The sequence below is a fragment of the Rutidosis leptorrhynchoides genome, chromosome 3, assembly GCF_046630445.1.
Source record: "Rutidosis leptorrhynchoides isolate AG116_Rl617_1_P2 chromosome 3, CSIRO_AGI_Rlap_v1, whole genome shotgun sequence".
Classification (NCBI taxonomy): Eukaryota; Viridiplantae; Streptophyta; class Magnoliopsida; order Asterales; family Asteraceae; genus Rutidosis; species Rutidosis leptorrhynchoides.
Genome location: NC_092335.1, coordinates 683,995,819 through 684,010,918, shown reverse-complemented (window position 1 = coordinate 684,010,918; position 15,100 = coordinate 683,995,819). Strand labels below are relative to the sequence as shown.

Sequence of the window (15,100 nt, the reverse complement as noted above, 5' to 3'; positions counted from 1 at the left end):
GACGAAGTCATCAACATCTGGTCCCATTGCGAGGTACTGGCCTAAATATGCCATGAATGACTCCAAGTAATATCTCTAAAATGAGCAAATGCACAGCGGAAGATTTCTTTCATACCTGAGAATAAACATGCTTAAAAGTGTCAACCAAAAGGTTGGTGAGTTCATAGGTTTATCATAACAATCATCTCAATATACTAATAGACCACAAGATTTCATAATCATAAACATAATACACTCGCAAGTGTTTATAAAGCATTCTAAGTGGTTGAGCACTTGGTAACCATACTTAATATTTAATCAACGTCGCATATTCCCTTTATTATGAAATCTCCCTACACTGTACCAAGTGTAGTAACGAAACGAAGTACTGTGCAACCGTTGAATACTGGTCGTCCAGTCCGGTTGGGGTTGTCAGGCCCGATAGATCTATCAACAGGATTCGCGTTTACAATACCACATGTAAATAGTAGTTACCAAGCTACAGGGAAGTATGTCAGTGGTACAACTCAACGTAGAATGTATTTTAAGTACTTGTGTCTATTTCGTAAACATTTATAAAACAGCGCATGTATTCTCAGCCCAAAAATATATATTGCAAAAGCAATTAAAAAGGGAGCAAATGAAACTCACGATATTGTATTTTGTAGTAAAAATACATATGACGACATTTAACAAATGTAGGGTTGGCCTTGGATTCACGAACCTATATCAAGTATATATATTAACGCTTATAATCAACATGTAATAATAATCAACTAGTTTATGTATATTACTTATTTAATTTAGTAATATATTTGTTATTTCAAAGGTTATATGCATATTTATTTTGTATATTAACATTTATACATATAGTTATACTAATACATATATATCTATATACTTAGTATTATGTTATTAAATCAAAATTTGTTATATGTAAATATTTATGTAAATAATGTTATTATGTTTGTAGTAATAATAATACTGTAATAATAATAATATTAATGATAATAATAATGATAATAAAAATAATGTAAATAAAATTATATATAAAAATCATGTTTAGTGAAAATAATAATAATGATAGTTTTGATAATAATGATAATGATAATAATAGTAATCTTAATAATAATAATAATAATAATAATAATAATAATAATTACAATTATAATGATAAGAAAAATGTTAATACTTATCATAACATTAATAATGATAAAAATAATAATAATCCTAATGATAGTAATAATTTTACTTAAAATGTTAATTTTTAATGTTAATGTTTATGACAATAATAATAATAATAATAATAATAATAATAATAATAATAATAATAATAATAATAATAATAATAATAATAATATAAATGATATATAAACTACCTTAAAAGCTTTCCCCAAAAAAAATGCCTCGCACCGGGCTCGAACCCACGACCTCTCGTTAATCAACAACACCCCTAAACAGTTCCTCTATTTCTATCTTTCTGAAATATGTATCGACCCATATATATATATATATATATATATATATATATATATATATATATATATATATATATATATATATATATATATATATATATATATATATATATATATATATATATATAACCCGTTGTATTCCTATTTCCTTTTTTTAATCTTCTTCTTCATTAATTCAGTAACACTCATGATCATCATCCTTTCATATATCATTAACTTATAGTCATTTATCATTATCGAATTTTATCAGTTCATGTATCAACTCATCGTTCCAAACCAACAGAAGAAATAGGAGTTAAATTACGGCCCACCAAATAGTCTAACAGGGCCTTGGCCCAACTACAAAAATGTAAATCTCAGCCCACAAGCACTCAATCAAGCCCAAAAATCATTTACACGGCCCAGTTAATCAAACCAATATCATGTTTTAGTTCAAATGGAACAAGGATTTAGTGGATGGTGGGGTTCAGCCAGGAAAAAGAAATCATAAAGGAAAATAGGTGGAGCATCAGTAGAGTTGGCGATTTCCTCACACTTCACAGGTGTGACGATGGGTCACTCTCATCTTTATCTCCAGCTAACTTCGATCTTCGTTGTTCAATGGGTTTAAACGAAACATAATCCTATGGTTACCGCCACTTACAGCACTCACTATCATCATTAACTTATTTGTTGAACGATAATAGAAAAGAGAAGCAAAAACACAGCAGTAGGGCTGCTGTAACCGAGTTGTTTATTAGGTGGTTTGTGGTGATACATGGCAGCGGTGGAGACTGTGGTGGTTATGAATAGAATAGAAAACAAGGGTGATGATGGAGTGGTGGTTGACGGTTGCAACATCAAACATTTAAACTGAATAATCATCGCGTTAAGATGATGATTAAATGTGTTGGTTAGATGGTTGTCGATGGTGTACCTGGGTTGGTGTTTTGAAGATGATGGTCTCGAGGTTTGATTGTGAACCGTTCAGTAAAAGTAACAGTAGCACTCGATCAAAGCAGGAAACAGAAGTGGGTTTCGTGGTTATTTAAACAGGGAAACAAACACAGCTGCAGTACCGTTAATGGTGGTGGTTTGTAGTGGTGCTAGACCAAAAGGAAAGAAACAGGGAAGGAGTTGCAGGTGATTCATGGTGTTTGTTCAACGAGGAAGGAACAGAAAAACCGAAGTAGGCAGTAGGGTTGTTGGTGATTTACATGGGTGGTTTATAGTGGGTTTGCGTGATGGGTTGTAGCTACAAAGGAGATGAAGTACTTGAAGGTGGTAAAGGGTTGATGGCATTGAAGATAAACAGAAAAATTGCAGGTAAAGGGTGGCGTTCAGTTTAGTACAACCAACAATCAAATTGGGTTTTGGTGATTGATAGGTGGTGTAAGGTGGTCTTCGGTTGAGGTGTTTCAACAAAGGTGACGGATGGTGAGGTGGTGGTTATGGATTAATGACCGAAGGTGGTGTATGGGTTGTAGGGTGTGGTGGTTCAATTGGTGGTCGACGGTGGTGTGAAGGGGTTCGAAAAAATGTGGGTTTTGTGGTTTACTATGAATGTTGAATCATAAATTGTGGTGATGGTAGAGTTATATATATATATAATTATATGTATATATGTATATTACTCTGCATATTGTATGTTGCGAGAAAAACCAAAACTCAAACAGTGACTAGTATAGTAATATTGTGTCCAACTTAATTCACGGATCAATTTAGAACAAAAAGTTATATAATAAGATATTTCTATTAATAATATAATAATAAATACTAAACGTTTTAAATTCCTAGCAGCCTCCTATTTTGTTTATTCCTACTGACAGTTTTTCCCGGATGACTAAATCGTGTCCATTGCTAAACAGTAACGTATAAAAGTGTTCCTAAAAATCCCTAATTTTTAGATTAAATATATTTAATTATTTCACTCATTAACTGTTTGAAACCTGATAAAAAAATTCGATAATTATTTATTTTCTGTTCCAATTTACATGTACGGAGTACTAATATTTAATCTTAAAAAGGTAAAAATATTTTGGACAAATCTACAATCTTCGTAATCAATTTACAGTCCAACTTTTATTTCAATCCCTCATGAACATGTACAATATCTATATTAAAACTAACAAAACATCAACCGAGTATTACTGACGTTTACTAATTAAGCTCGAAATCATTCATTTTCCAATTACTCTATATATATATATATATATATATATATATATATATATATATATATATATATATATATATATATATATATATATATATATATACAGTTTTAAATAGCAAGTTTTATTACACAAATGAATATATATGTTAAGAAATTAAATTTAATATATATACAAGTAATATTCATATATTTATATATACAATAATAGTTTAATTAATTTAATTCAAGTCATTATATATATATACATATACACATATATTTATATATACACATATATTTACAAACAATGGTTCGTGAATCGTCGGGAATAGTCAAGGTCAAATGATTTCATGAAACAGTTCAAAATTTTTGAGATTTAACATAACTGAATTAGCTTATCATGTCAGAAATACAATATCGTATCGAGAGTTTGGTTTAGAATTAGTCGAAATTTTCCGGGTCGTGACAAGATCTTTACAAGTTTTAATGTAGAACCAAAAGCTACAAAGCTTTGATCCTTGTTCTTGCTTCTTCATCATACAAGAGATTGAAGCTTGCAAGATAGTATAAGGATTCAAGTTACAAAAACCAAAGTCCAAGAATAATTAGAATGATGATGATGCTACGGTTTTAGAAAGAAAGAAAGAAAGAATGAAAAGAAGTTTAAAACTTACAACTAGAGAGGATTTCTTAGTGTGAGAAAGTAGTGAGGGAATGATATGTGTGAAATGAGATGGATTCAGGGTTTATATGTAGTAAAAGAAAAGGAAAAAAAAAACAATTTTGAAAAAAAGCCACCAAGGCCGACAGTTTCAAGGGGTGTGGGAGGGTGGTCCATGGTGGTGGTACAATGGTGATGTAGGTATGTTGGCTAGCATGTGGCATGAGGTTAAAACATGTGATAAGTCCATGTAATTAACTAAGCACATTAATAAGTTACTAAACGTAATTAAGCAACCAACAAGTTAAGTAATTGTCATTAAGAAATAACAATTAGGATTAAGTAGTCATAATACTCCAATTATGACCAAAGTTTAACGTGTACCAAGTACGTATCTCGTTCTAAATGACTGTTGACTAACGGTCACAAAAGCATTCGAGGATCAAGTTAAGTAATTAAGTACTTAATAACACGTTTTAAGATATTAACGAAAGTAATTAACATGGATAATGATACCAGAATATTATCTAGCTCAGTACATACATATACGCAGATTCGTGAAAGTATAAAATATAAATATAAGTCGAAAAAGTCGGGTCGTTACACATGTACCTATTTATTTACTTTCTAGTTTTATCCCTTTTATTTTACCCATTTTTTGTCTTGTATGTCTAAAGTAATGACACAAAGGAGTTTTATCACATTATTACCCACATACTAATAGCAGCCATTTTTTATGTGCTCCCATTGGTCCACCTCAGCAAATTCCCACTACTTTTTCACTGCTCACGATTTGCACCCTCTATCCACCACACAATATTTTGAACGGGAAAAGAAAATTCATTTTCATCTGCACCATACCTACTACCATACCTTCAATCCATACCTCCATACCTTCACTTTTCCTTTCAACACCCAATTACTTTCCACCAAACAACCAAACAACAATTGAAGCAATTTAGGGTTGGTGTTTTTCTCACCTGGCGACATCTACAGATTAGGGTTTTACCATTTTTTGTTGTTTTGAAGGTTGATATGCATCAGGTAAAGCTTTTATTTTGTTACATCTATGTTTCTTCTTTTTTATTTTTTCTTTTTAAATCGATTTTGCTTTACTGTACTGATGTGTGATTTTTGAATCTGACTGATGCTGTTGATATCGTCAGAAGCAATTTAGGGTTGGTGTTTTTCTCACCTGGCAACATCTACAGATTAGGGTTTTACCATTTTTTGTTGTTTTGAAGGTTGATGTGCATCAGGTAAAGCTTTCATTTTGTTACATCTATGTTTCTTCTTTTTTATTTTTTCTTTTTAAATCGATTTTGCTTTACTGTACTGATGTGTGATTTTTGAATCTGACTGATGCTGATGATATCGTCAGAAGCAATTTAGGGTTGGTGTTTTTCTCACCTGGCGACATCTACATATTAGGGTTTTACCATTTTTTGTTGTTTTGAAGGTTGATGTGCATCAGGTAAAGCTTTCATTTTGTTACATCTATGTTTCTTCTTTTTTATTTTTTCTTTTTAAATCGATTTTGCTTTAGTGTACTGATGTGTGATTTTTGAATCTGACTGATGATGATGATATCGTCATTTTCAACCGTATTTTTGTTCTTGATTTTTTAATTCGACCGATGATGATGTATTTGTAGTCGGTTTTGGGCTCAACCTCAGTGAAGAAGCTGCCAAAAAGGTTTACTCAGCGATATATATTTTGTCGAAGATCATTTTGGTTAACACTGATCAAGTAACATGTATTTACTTTGTTCTTTTTGTAGGAATTGACTGAGAAATTAGAGTTAAAAAGTAAGCTATCTTCAATCGATTAATCATTTTTAACCATATTTTTGTTCTTGATTTTTTAATTCGACCGATGATGATGTATTTGTAGTCGGTTTTGGGCTCAACCTCAGTGAAGAAGCTGCCAAAAAGGTTTACTAACCGATATATATTTTATCGAAGATGATTTTGGTTATCACTGATCAAGTAACATGTATTTACTTTGTTCTTTTTGTAGGAATTGACTGAGAAATTAGAGTTAAAAAGTAACCTATCTTCAATCGATTAACTTTATGTTATTTTTTTACTAATTCGGTTTTTCCGTTCATGTTTTGGTTAACTTTAGGCTGTATATATAGGTTAACTTTAGAGTTAAAAAGTAAGTTTTTTTATTTGTATCTATAGGCTGTATATATATGAGATTAACTTTAATTTCACTTTGCATATTTTATTTCGGTAAAATTGTTTTTTCAGATCTGGTGGAGTGATGCATTACAACTGTATTGCCTTTTAATTAGTTTGAATAAGGTCAGATTATATTAATTAATGCATATTTCATATACTAATATACAGAATGTGTTATAGTGATGGTTTGTTTGGTGACCTTTAGGGTTTCAAGCCTTAAACTTGTATTTTTGGAGTATATGTAGCTATTCGATTTTACTCTGATCGACAATTTTTGCAGATTTGATGCTGAAGGTAAAACATTCATACTAATGGGTGATTTGTTTGCTCGAGAGATTCTAATTTTGTATCATTGTTGCAAGTTCAGGTACGTATATGCACAAATTCTTCATATATGTAACGTTTTTTTACGTGACTAATTTTATTGTTTCTTAAAGGTAGGTATAGTTCTGGACCAAATACAAATGCCCTGGCTAATGCGTTGGCAATAGCCCAATATCATGCTGCAGTTAGCGGTACACAAAGTCAACATGTGGCTGCTGAAAATGCATTGCGTATCTCAAAGGGCTATGCAGACGTAGGATTTTATCTGATATCAAGGAGCATATCTATTTTTCTCAATAATTAATAGTAACTGAAATGAAAATTACATTCGATATTATAGTTTCATGTATCTGCAGGCATCAGAATTAGTTGCTTCTTCATTAGAGTCTTTAACAGCTTCAAGATCAAGTTCCAACTATGAGAAAACAGCTGGTGTGTTTCAGCAGGTATTCTATGCATGCTTACAAAAATTACATAAAAATGCTACTTTCATTAATAAAGTGCTAGACTTCATATAAATAATTGTACGTGCATTGTAATTGCATATAAATTGAAAGTGACTTACTAAAATTTGACACCGAGTATATTGCAGGTACCAGCTTCTGAAGCTGTTAGCATTACACAAGGAATTGCATATAAGGTTCAAGTTCCTATTGATGGCATTATGAGGTCATGCGTTTTTATCGACACCCCTGGACATGAGGTAACTGTGTTAGTTAGAGTCTAGAAAGTTAATTTGCAAAGTCAAGTGCACCATAAAAGTGAATTTGGGATTATAATAGTTTTTAAAAGTCATAATGGGTCAACATGGTTGGAATGTGTTCTGAAAGTCATCATGGGTTATAATGGGTTTTAAAAGTCAAATTAGGGTTATAATGGGTTTTAAAAGTCAAATTAGGGTTATAATAGGTTTTAAAAGCCAAATTTGGGTAAAAATAGGTTGTAAAGTCATAATGGGTCAACATGGTTATAATGGGTTTAGAAAGTCATAATGGGTCATAATTGGTCATAATGAGTTATAATGGGTTTTACAAGTTACATTGGCGTTATAATAGGTAAAAAAAATCATATTGTTATAATAATAATAATAATAATATAGATATGGATAGTCAATTTTGGTGTATACATATAGTCAATTTTGGTACACAAAGTATGTATTTTTATATTGAGATTTTAGGCTATAAATACTCATGAATGCAAGCATTAAACTTGCACCATTTCACACACTTACAAAGTGTTTCTTTCTTTCTCCATTATCATCTTTGTTCTTACACTTCATTATTAGTATTCTTAATCAAGAATCAAACCACTAAAGGTAGTTATAAGCCTACTGAATTATAACATCAAGAATCAAACCACTAAAGGTAGTTATAAGCCTACTGAATTATAACACGTTATCAGCACGATAATCTTAATACTAAATATGGTTGGCTCTGCCACCAAAATGATATATGGTCGGTTATACCACCAAAATGATATATGGTCGGTTATACCACCAAAATGATATATGGTCGGTTATACCACCAGAATGATATAGGTCGGTTATACCACCTGAAAAAATATATGGTCGACACTGTCGCCAAATTTTCATTTATGTTTACTAATATTTATATTTTTGTTATATAACATTTATTTATGATTGCTTACACATGGTCGACACTGTCACCTACTTATCATTTATGTTATATTAAATTTATGTTTAATGTTTATATACTTATGAATATAAATTGACTCTAATTTATCATGATGTTTGTTTTAATTTTTGATAATAGAAAATGTCGAATCTGGAAAAGCTTAAATTTACTCCTTTAGAATCAACTGGAAACAACTACATGCCATGGGTTATAAAAGTAAAAATGCATCTTAAATCAATGGGCATTCTTGAAACCATAAATGAAAACAACACTTGTTCTGAAAAAGAACAAGCTACGGCATGTTGCTTTATTCATCAACATATTGATGAATGCTTACAAAATAATTATGTGACTGTAGAAGATCCCCATGTTTTATGGGAAGGTCTCAAAAGCAGATTCAATAATCAAAGAGAAATTTTACTTCCAGCTGCAATGGAACAATGGAGAACATTAAGGTTCCAAGACTTTAAGAAAGTAAATGAATATAGCTCAGCTCTGTATAATACATGTTCACAACTTAAATTCTGTGGACATGAAATTAGTGATGCAGACATGATGGAGAAAACTTTCTCCACAATGAATGCTGCAAACATCACAGTGCAAAGAAATTTGAGAATGCTAAAGTTCAAAACATATCCTGAACTTAATTCATATCTCTTAGTTGCAGAGCAAAATGATGAGCTATTAATGAAAAATCAGCAATCCCGTCCTACTGGTACACTTGCAATCCCTGAAGCAAATACTGCAAATAATTATAAACAGGGACAAGGACGCGGGCAAGGTCGTGGTTATAATAACCATCACCATCATCATGCCAAAAGCCATAACTATGGTAGAAACCATCCTTATGGTAATGGTAATGGGCGTGGACGTGGTCGTGGTCGTGGCCGTGGTGGTCAAAGAAATAGTAATCCACGAAAATATAAATATCAACCACAAAACAAGCCCATTAAACAAGATGTTGAAGAAAATTCTTCTAAAAATTCTGAAGAATCTTGCTACAGATGTGGTAGAATGGGCCACTGGGCTAATACTTGCCGAACATCTAAACATCTTGTTAAGATGTATCAGGATTCGCTGAAAGATAAAGAAAAGGAAGTAAACTTTGTGGATAACGTCGATCCAACAGCCACTGAGAAACCATCTGATTTATATGAAGATTTCTTGAATGTTTAAGTTGTGTGTCTTTCGAAAAATAAACGATTTAATATCGTCTGTCTTTGTCATTATGTTTGCTAAATGTTTCAGTACTATCTATTTGCGTTTAAAATATTGTGTAATATTAATGTACTCACTATTTATTTCTTATATATGAAGTTCAATATGAATTTTGCTGGAATACAACATCAATCAAGTGGTGGAGATCTCTGTATAGCAGACAGTGGAACTACACACACTATACTTAAATCCGAGAAATATTTTATTGATCTAAAACCAACGGAAGGAACTATACATACAATATCAGGACCTGCTAACTTGATAAAAGGGATAGGAAAGGCAAATTTCATACTACCAAATGGTACAAAATTTTTAATAAATGATGCCTTATTTTCTCCCAAGTCAAGCAGAAATTTATTGAGTTTCTCCGACATATACCTTAACGGGTATGATTATCAGTCAGTGACAACAGAAAATGAGAAATATTTAAGTATCACTGACAAGAGTCATGTGGTTGAAAAACTGCCAAGACTTAGTTCTGGATTACATTATACACATATAAATGTACCAGAAATACATATGGTAGTTAACGAAAAATATATTGATCCTGGTGTATTCAGTTTATGGCATAACAGATTAGGCCATCCAGGATCAACAATGATGAAAAGGATTATTGAATGTACTCATGGACATCCACTAAAGGATAGAAAAATCCATCATGATACAATGGTTCCATGTACATCTTGCTCTCTTGGAAAATTGATAACTAGACCCTCACCACTTAAGGTTGAGAAAGAATCACCAATGTTTCTTGAAAGAATTCAAGGTGATATATGTGGACCAATTCATCCACCATGTGGACCATTTAGATATTTCATGGTTCTAATAGACGCATCTAGCAGATGGTCTCATGTTTGTCTGTTATCAAGCCGTAATGTGGCATTTGCAAAATTTCTTGCCCAAATTATTAAATTGAGAGCTCATTTTCCTGATTACACCATTAAAAGGGTGAGACTTGATAATGCTGGTGAATTTACATCTCAAGCATTTAATGACTATTGCATGTCTATAGGAATTGTTGTTGAACATTCTGTTGCTCATGTGCATACACAAAATGGTTTAGCCGAGTCATTGATTAAACGTTTACAGTTAATCGCTAGACCATTGATAATGAGAACAAAACTCCCTGTATCTATATGGGGTCATGCAATTTTACATGCTGCTGCATTGATTCGCATCAGACCAAGTGCAAGTCATAAATATTCCCCCCTACAACTTGCTTTTGGTCAAGAGCCAAATATTTCCCATCTTAGAACATTTGGTTGTGCAGTGTATGTTCCAATTGCGACACCACAACGTACAAAAATGGGTCCTCAAAGGAGGTTGGGAATATATGTTGGATATGAAACATCTTCAATATTAAGGTATATTGAACCTATGACAGGTGACGTTTTTACAGCACGTTTTGCTGATTGTCATTTTAATGAAACATTGTTCCCTAGATTAGGGGGAGAAATGAAAAATAAAGAAAATGATGTTTCATGGTGTGAACCTCAATTAAAGTATCTTGATCCTCGCACAAAAGAATGCGAGACAGAAGTTCAAAAGATAATGCATATACAAGAACTTGCAAATCAATTGCCAGATGCATTTACAGATACAAAAACGGTGACAAAATCATATATACCAGCAGTAAATACTCCAGCTCGAATTGAAATTCCAAAAGCTGGCAATAACGTCACTCATGAATCTTTGCCACGTCAGAAACGTGGAAGACCAATTGGTTCAAAGGATAAAAATCCTCGAAAAAGAAAATCAGCTGATAATGAAGTAAAAGAAAGTGTTCAAGAAGAACCACAAATCAGTACTCCTACTGCAGAGGAGATTGATGATGTCAATACAGAAATTGCAATCAATTATGCATATTCAAAAATATTATGGAACCGAAATGAAATGAAAAATCTTGATGAGAAATTTTCATTTAATGTTGCGTATGACATCATGAATAATGATGATGATCCAGAACCAACATCTATGGTTGAATGTCAAAATAGACATGATTGGGCTCAATGGAAAGAAGCAATACGAGCTGAATTAGAATCACTCAATAAAAGAAAGGTTTTCGGATCCATCATTCTCACTCCTAAAGATGTGAAACCTGTAGGATACAGATGGATTTTTGTCCGAAAAAGAAATGAGAAAAATGAAGTTACAAGGTATAAAGCTAGACTTGTAGCTCAAGGTTTTTCTCAAAGACCAGGAATTGATTATGAAGAAACTTATTCCCCTGTTATGGATGCAATTACTTTTAGATACTTAATCAGCCTGGCAGTTTCTAAAAATTTAGAAATGCATCTCATGGATGTTGTGACTGCTTATCTATATGGATCACTTGATAGTGATATATATATGAAGATACCTGAAGGATTTAAGGTACCAGAAGCATCAAATGCAAAACCCAAAGAAATGTATTCGATTAAATTACAAAGATCTTTATATGGGTTAAAACAATCGGGACGTATGTGGTATAACCGATTAAGTGATTACTTGATAAGCAAAGGGTATACAAATAATCTTACTTGCCCTTGTGTTTTCATTAAGAAAACAACATCCGGATATGTGATCATAGCTGTTTATGTTGATGATCTTAACATCATAGGTACAAATAAAGAGATCCATGAAGCCATTCAACTTCTAAAGAAAGAATTTGAAATGAAAGATCTCGGAAAAACCAAGTATTGCCTTGGTTTACAAATTGAGCATATGCCTAATGGTTTACTTGTACATCAAACAACATATACTGAAAAGATTTTGAAACGTTTCAATATGGACAAGGCAAAACCATTAAGTACTCCTATGGTTGTTAGATCACTCAATGTTGAAGCTGATCCATTTCGTCCATGTGAAGATCAAGAAGACATTCTTGGACCAGAAGTACCATATCTTAGTGCAATTGGAGCTCTTATGTATCTTACAAATTGTACAAGACCTGGCATTTCTTTTGCAGTTAATTTGTTGGCAAGGTTCAGCTCTGCTCCTACCAAAAGACACTGGAATGGGATCAAACACATATTTCGATACCTTCGAGGAACTACTGATTTAGGATTATTTTATTCTAACGAATCAAAACAAGATTTGGTTGGTTATGCAGATGCAGGTTATTTATCTGATCCACATAAAGCTAAATCTCAAACTGGATATGTATTCCTAAATGGAGGTACTGCAATATCATGGCGTTCTCAAAAACAAACACTTGTTGCTACATCGTCAAATCATGCCGAAGTGATTGCATTACATGAAGCTACTCGGGAATGTTTTTGGTTGAGATCAATGACACAAATCATTACTGATTCTTGTGGACTAGAACGCGATAAAAGTCCAACAATTATCTATGAAGATAATGCAGCTTGCATAACATAGATGAAAGAAGGGTATATCAAAAGTGACCGAACCAAACACATACCTCCTAGATTTTTCTCATACACTCAAAATCTCATTAAGGACAACGAGATTGAAATGAGATATGTTCAATCCAGCAAAAACTCTGCTGATCTTTTCACGAAAGCACTTCCAACTGCTATTTTCAGAACACACGTTCATAACATTGGCATGAGACATGTTCAAAAGATGTAACAGCTGAAGCGATGTCTACTTGAGGGGGAGTCAACTCCATGCTGCACTCTTTTTCCCTTAGCTAAAGTTTTTTCCCACTAGGTTTTCTTTAGCAAGGTTTTTAACGAGGCAGTAATTTATAGTTGATCTTCAACAAAATAAAATTGCTATCCAAGGGGGAGTGTTATAATAATAATAATAATATAGATATGGATAGTCAATTTTGGTGTATACATATAGTCAATTTTGGTACACAAAGTATGTATTTTTATATTGAGATTTTAGGCTATAAATACTCATGAATGCAAGCATTAAACTTGCACCATTTCACACACTTACAAAGTGTTTCTTTCTTTCTCCATTATCATCTTTGTTCTTACACTTCATTATTAGTATTCTTAATCAAGAATCAAACCACTAAAGGTAGTTATAAGCCTACTGAATTATAACATCAAGAATCAAACCACTAAAGGTAGTTATAAGCCTACTGAATTATAACACATATTAGGATTAAAATGGGTTTTAGAATTCATAATGGGTCAAGAATGGTGGTATTTCATATAATTATATAAGTTTGATTTTGAATTTAATTGATCATTTCCTTTTGTTCAGTTATATATGTTTGTTTGTACTTTTAAAAGTTGTTTTGTCGTTTCCTTCTATAAAGTTATAGGATTACCTACTTTAATGTTTACTACTAGATGTTGGTTACCATTTTATGGGTAGTACATTAAGATGGATGGGTGAAATGGCTTAGTACTGATAATTTTGCTACTATTGTTTTTACAGGTTGTCTATCGTACTGCATACGGACATTGCATGTTCAGAAAAACGGAGGAAAATCAGCTACCCTGGGATATCATGTTGAATGGCAACGAAGAAGACAAATTAGTAGTGTTTAGGGTTTATGTCAAACCCCGTCCAAGTCCCCCTGGACGAAATCATCAATATCTGGTCCCATCGCGTTGATCGACTCCAAGTAATGTTCTTAACATGAGCTAATGCACAGCAGAAGACTTAATTCGTACCTGAGAATAACATGCTTTAAAATGTCAACATAAAGTTGGTGAGATATATAGGTTTGATGCTAGCAGCGTTATAACTATGGACCACAAGATTTCATATTTATACATAATACACTCCTCGTGTATAGAAAAGACGTTGAGCACTTGGTAACCATACTTAACTAAAAGTCACAGCAGCATACTCTTAAATAAACCCTACACCGTACCAAGTGTAGTAACGAGAACGAAGTACTGTGCAACCGTTAAATGCTGGTCGTCCAGCCCGGTTGGGGATGTCAGCCCGATAGATCTATCAACAGGATTCGCGTTTACGCTCCTCACGTAATTAGCAGTTACCAAGTATAAAGAGATATGCCATGGTACAACTCAACGTAGAATTTATTTTTGATCACTTGTGTCCATAACGTAAATCATTTATAAAAACAGCGCATGTATTCTCAGCCCAAAAATATTTAGAGTTTAAAAGGGACTATATACTCACCTAATGTATTTTGTAGTAAAAATACATATAACATCATTGAACAAGTGTAAGGTTGGCCTCGGATTCACGAACCTATATCATTTGTATAACTATTAACACGTATAATTGTAATCGAACAAGTTAATATAAATTATTATTAATAATATGCTTGTTATATTATATTTAATTTGTATATTATATATACTAATATTTATCTTTCTTTATAACAGGTTACAATTAAAAACTTATACCAGAATTTTTATATGATAAAAATATATTCATATATATATATATATATATATATATATATATATATATATATATATATATATATATATATATATATATATATATATATATATATATATATGTTGATATCTTACATAACTTAATTAGTACAAAAAAATAATATGGTGATATGTATTACTAATATCATAGTAATGAAATTT

The 15,100-nt window shown here is 32.0% G+C and overlaps 1 protein-coding gene across 11 annotated transcripts; it reads left to right on the top strand.

The window, feature by feature from the left end:
• Positions 1–5,063: 5,063 nt before the first annotated feature.
• LOC139899452 (alpha-mannosidase At3g26720-like) lies at positions 5,064–14,783 on the top strand. 11 transcript variants are annotated; one of them, XM_071882279.1, is made up of 14 exons: positions 5,065–5,296; positions 5,419–5,511; positions 5,634–5,726; positions 5,907–5,947; positions 6,033–6,060; positions 6,146–6,186; positions 6,272–6,299; positions 6,380–6,412; positions 6,508–6,561; positions 6,719–6,805; positions 6,880–7,015; positions 7,119–7,208; positions 7,355–7,465; positions 13,956–14,783. In XM_071882279.1, exons 10-14 carry the CDS (start codon positions 6,750–6,752, stop codon positions 14,133–14,135), a joined length of 573 nt encoding a protein of 190 aa, XP_071738380.1. In that variant the 5' UTR covers positions 5,065–5,296; positions 5,419–5,511; positions 5,634–5,726; positions 5,907–5,947; positions 6,033–6,060; positions 6,146–6,186; positions 6,272–6,299; positions 6,380–6,412; positions 6,508–6,561; positions 6,719–6,749; the 3' UTR covers positions 14,136–14,783. The 11 variants fall into 11 exon arrangements, with proteins under 11 accessions (XP_071738382.1, XP_071738380.1, XP_071738381.1 ...); XM_071882277.1 differs by lacking the exon at positions 6,380–6,412 and having other exon boundaries at positions 5,066–5,296; XM_071882280.1 differs by lacking the exons at positions 6,272–6,299; positions 6,380–6,412.
• The last annotated feature ends 317 nt before the right edge of the window (positions 14,784–15,100 follow it).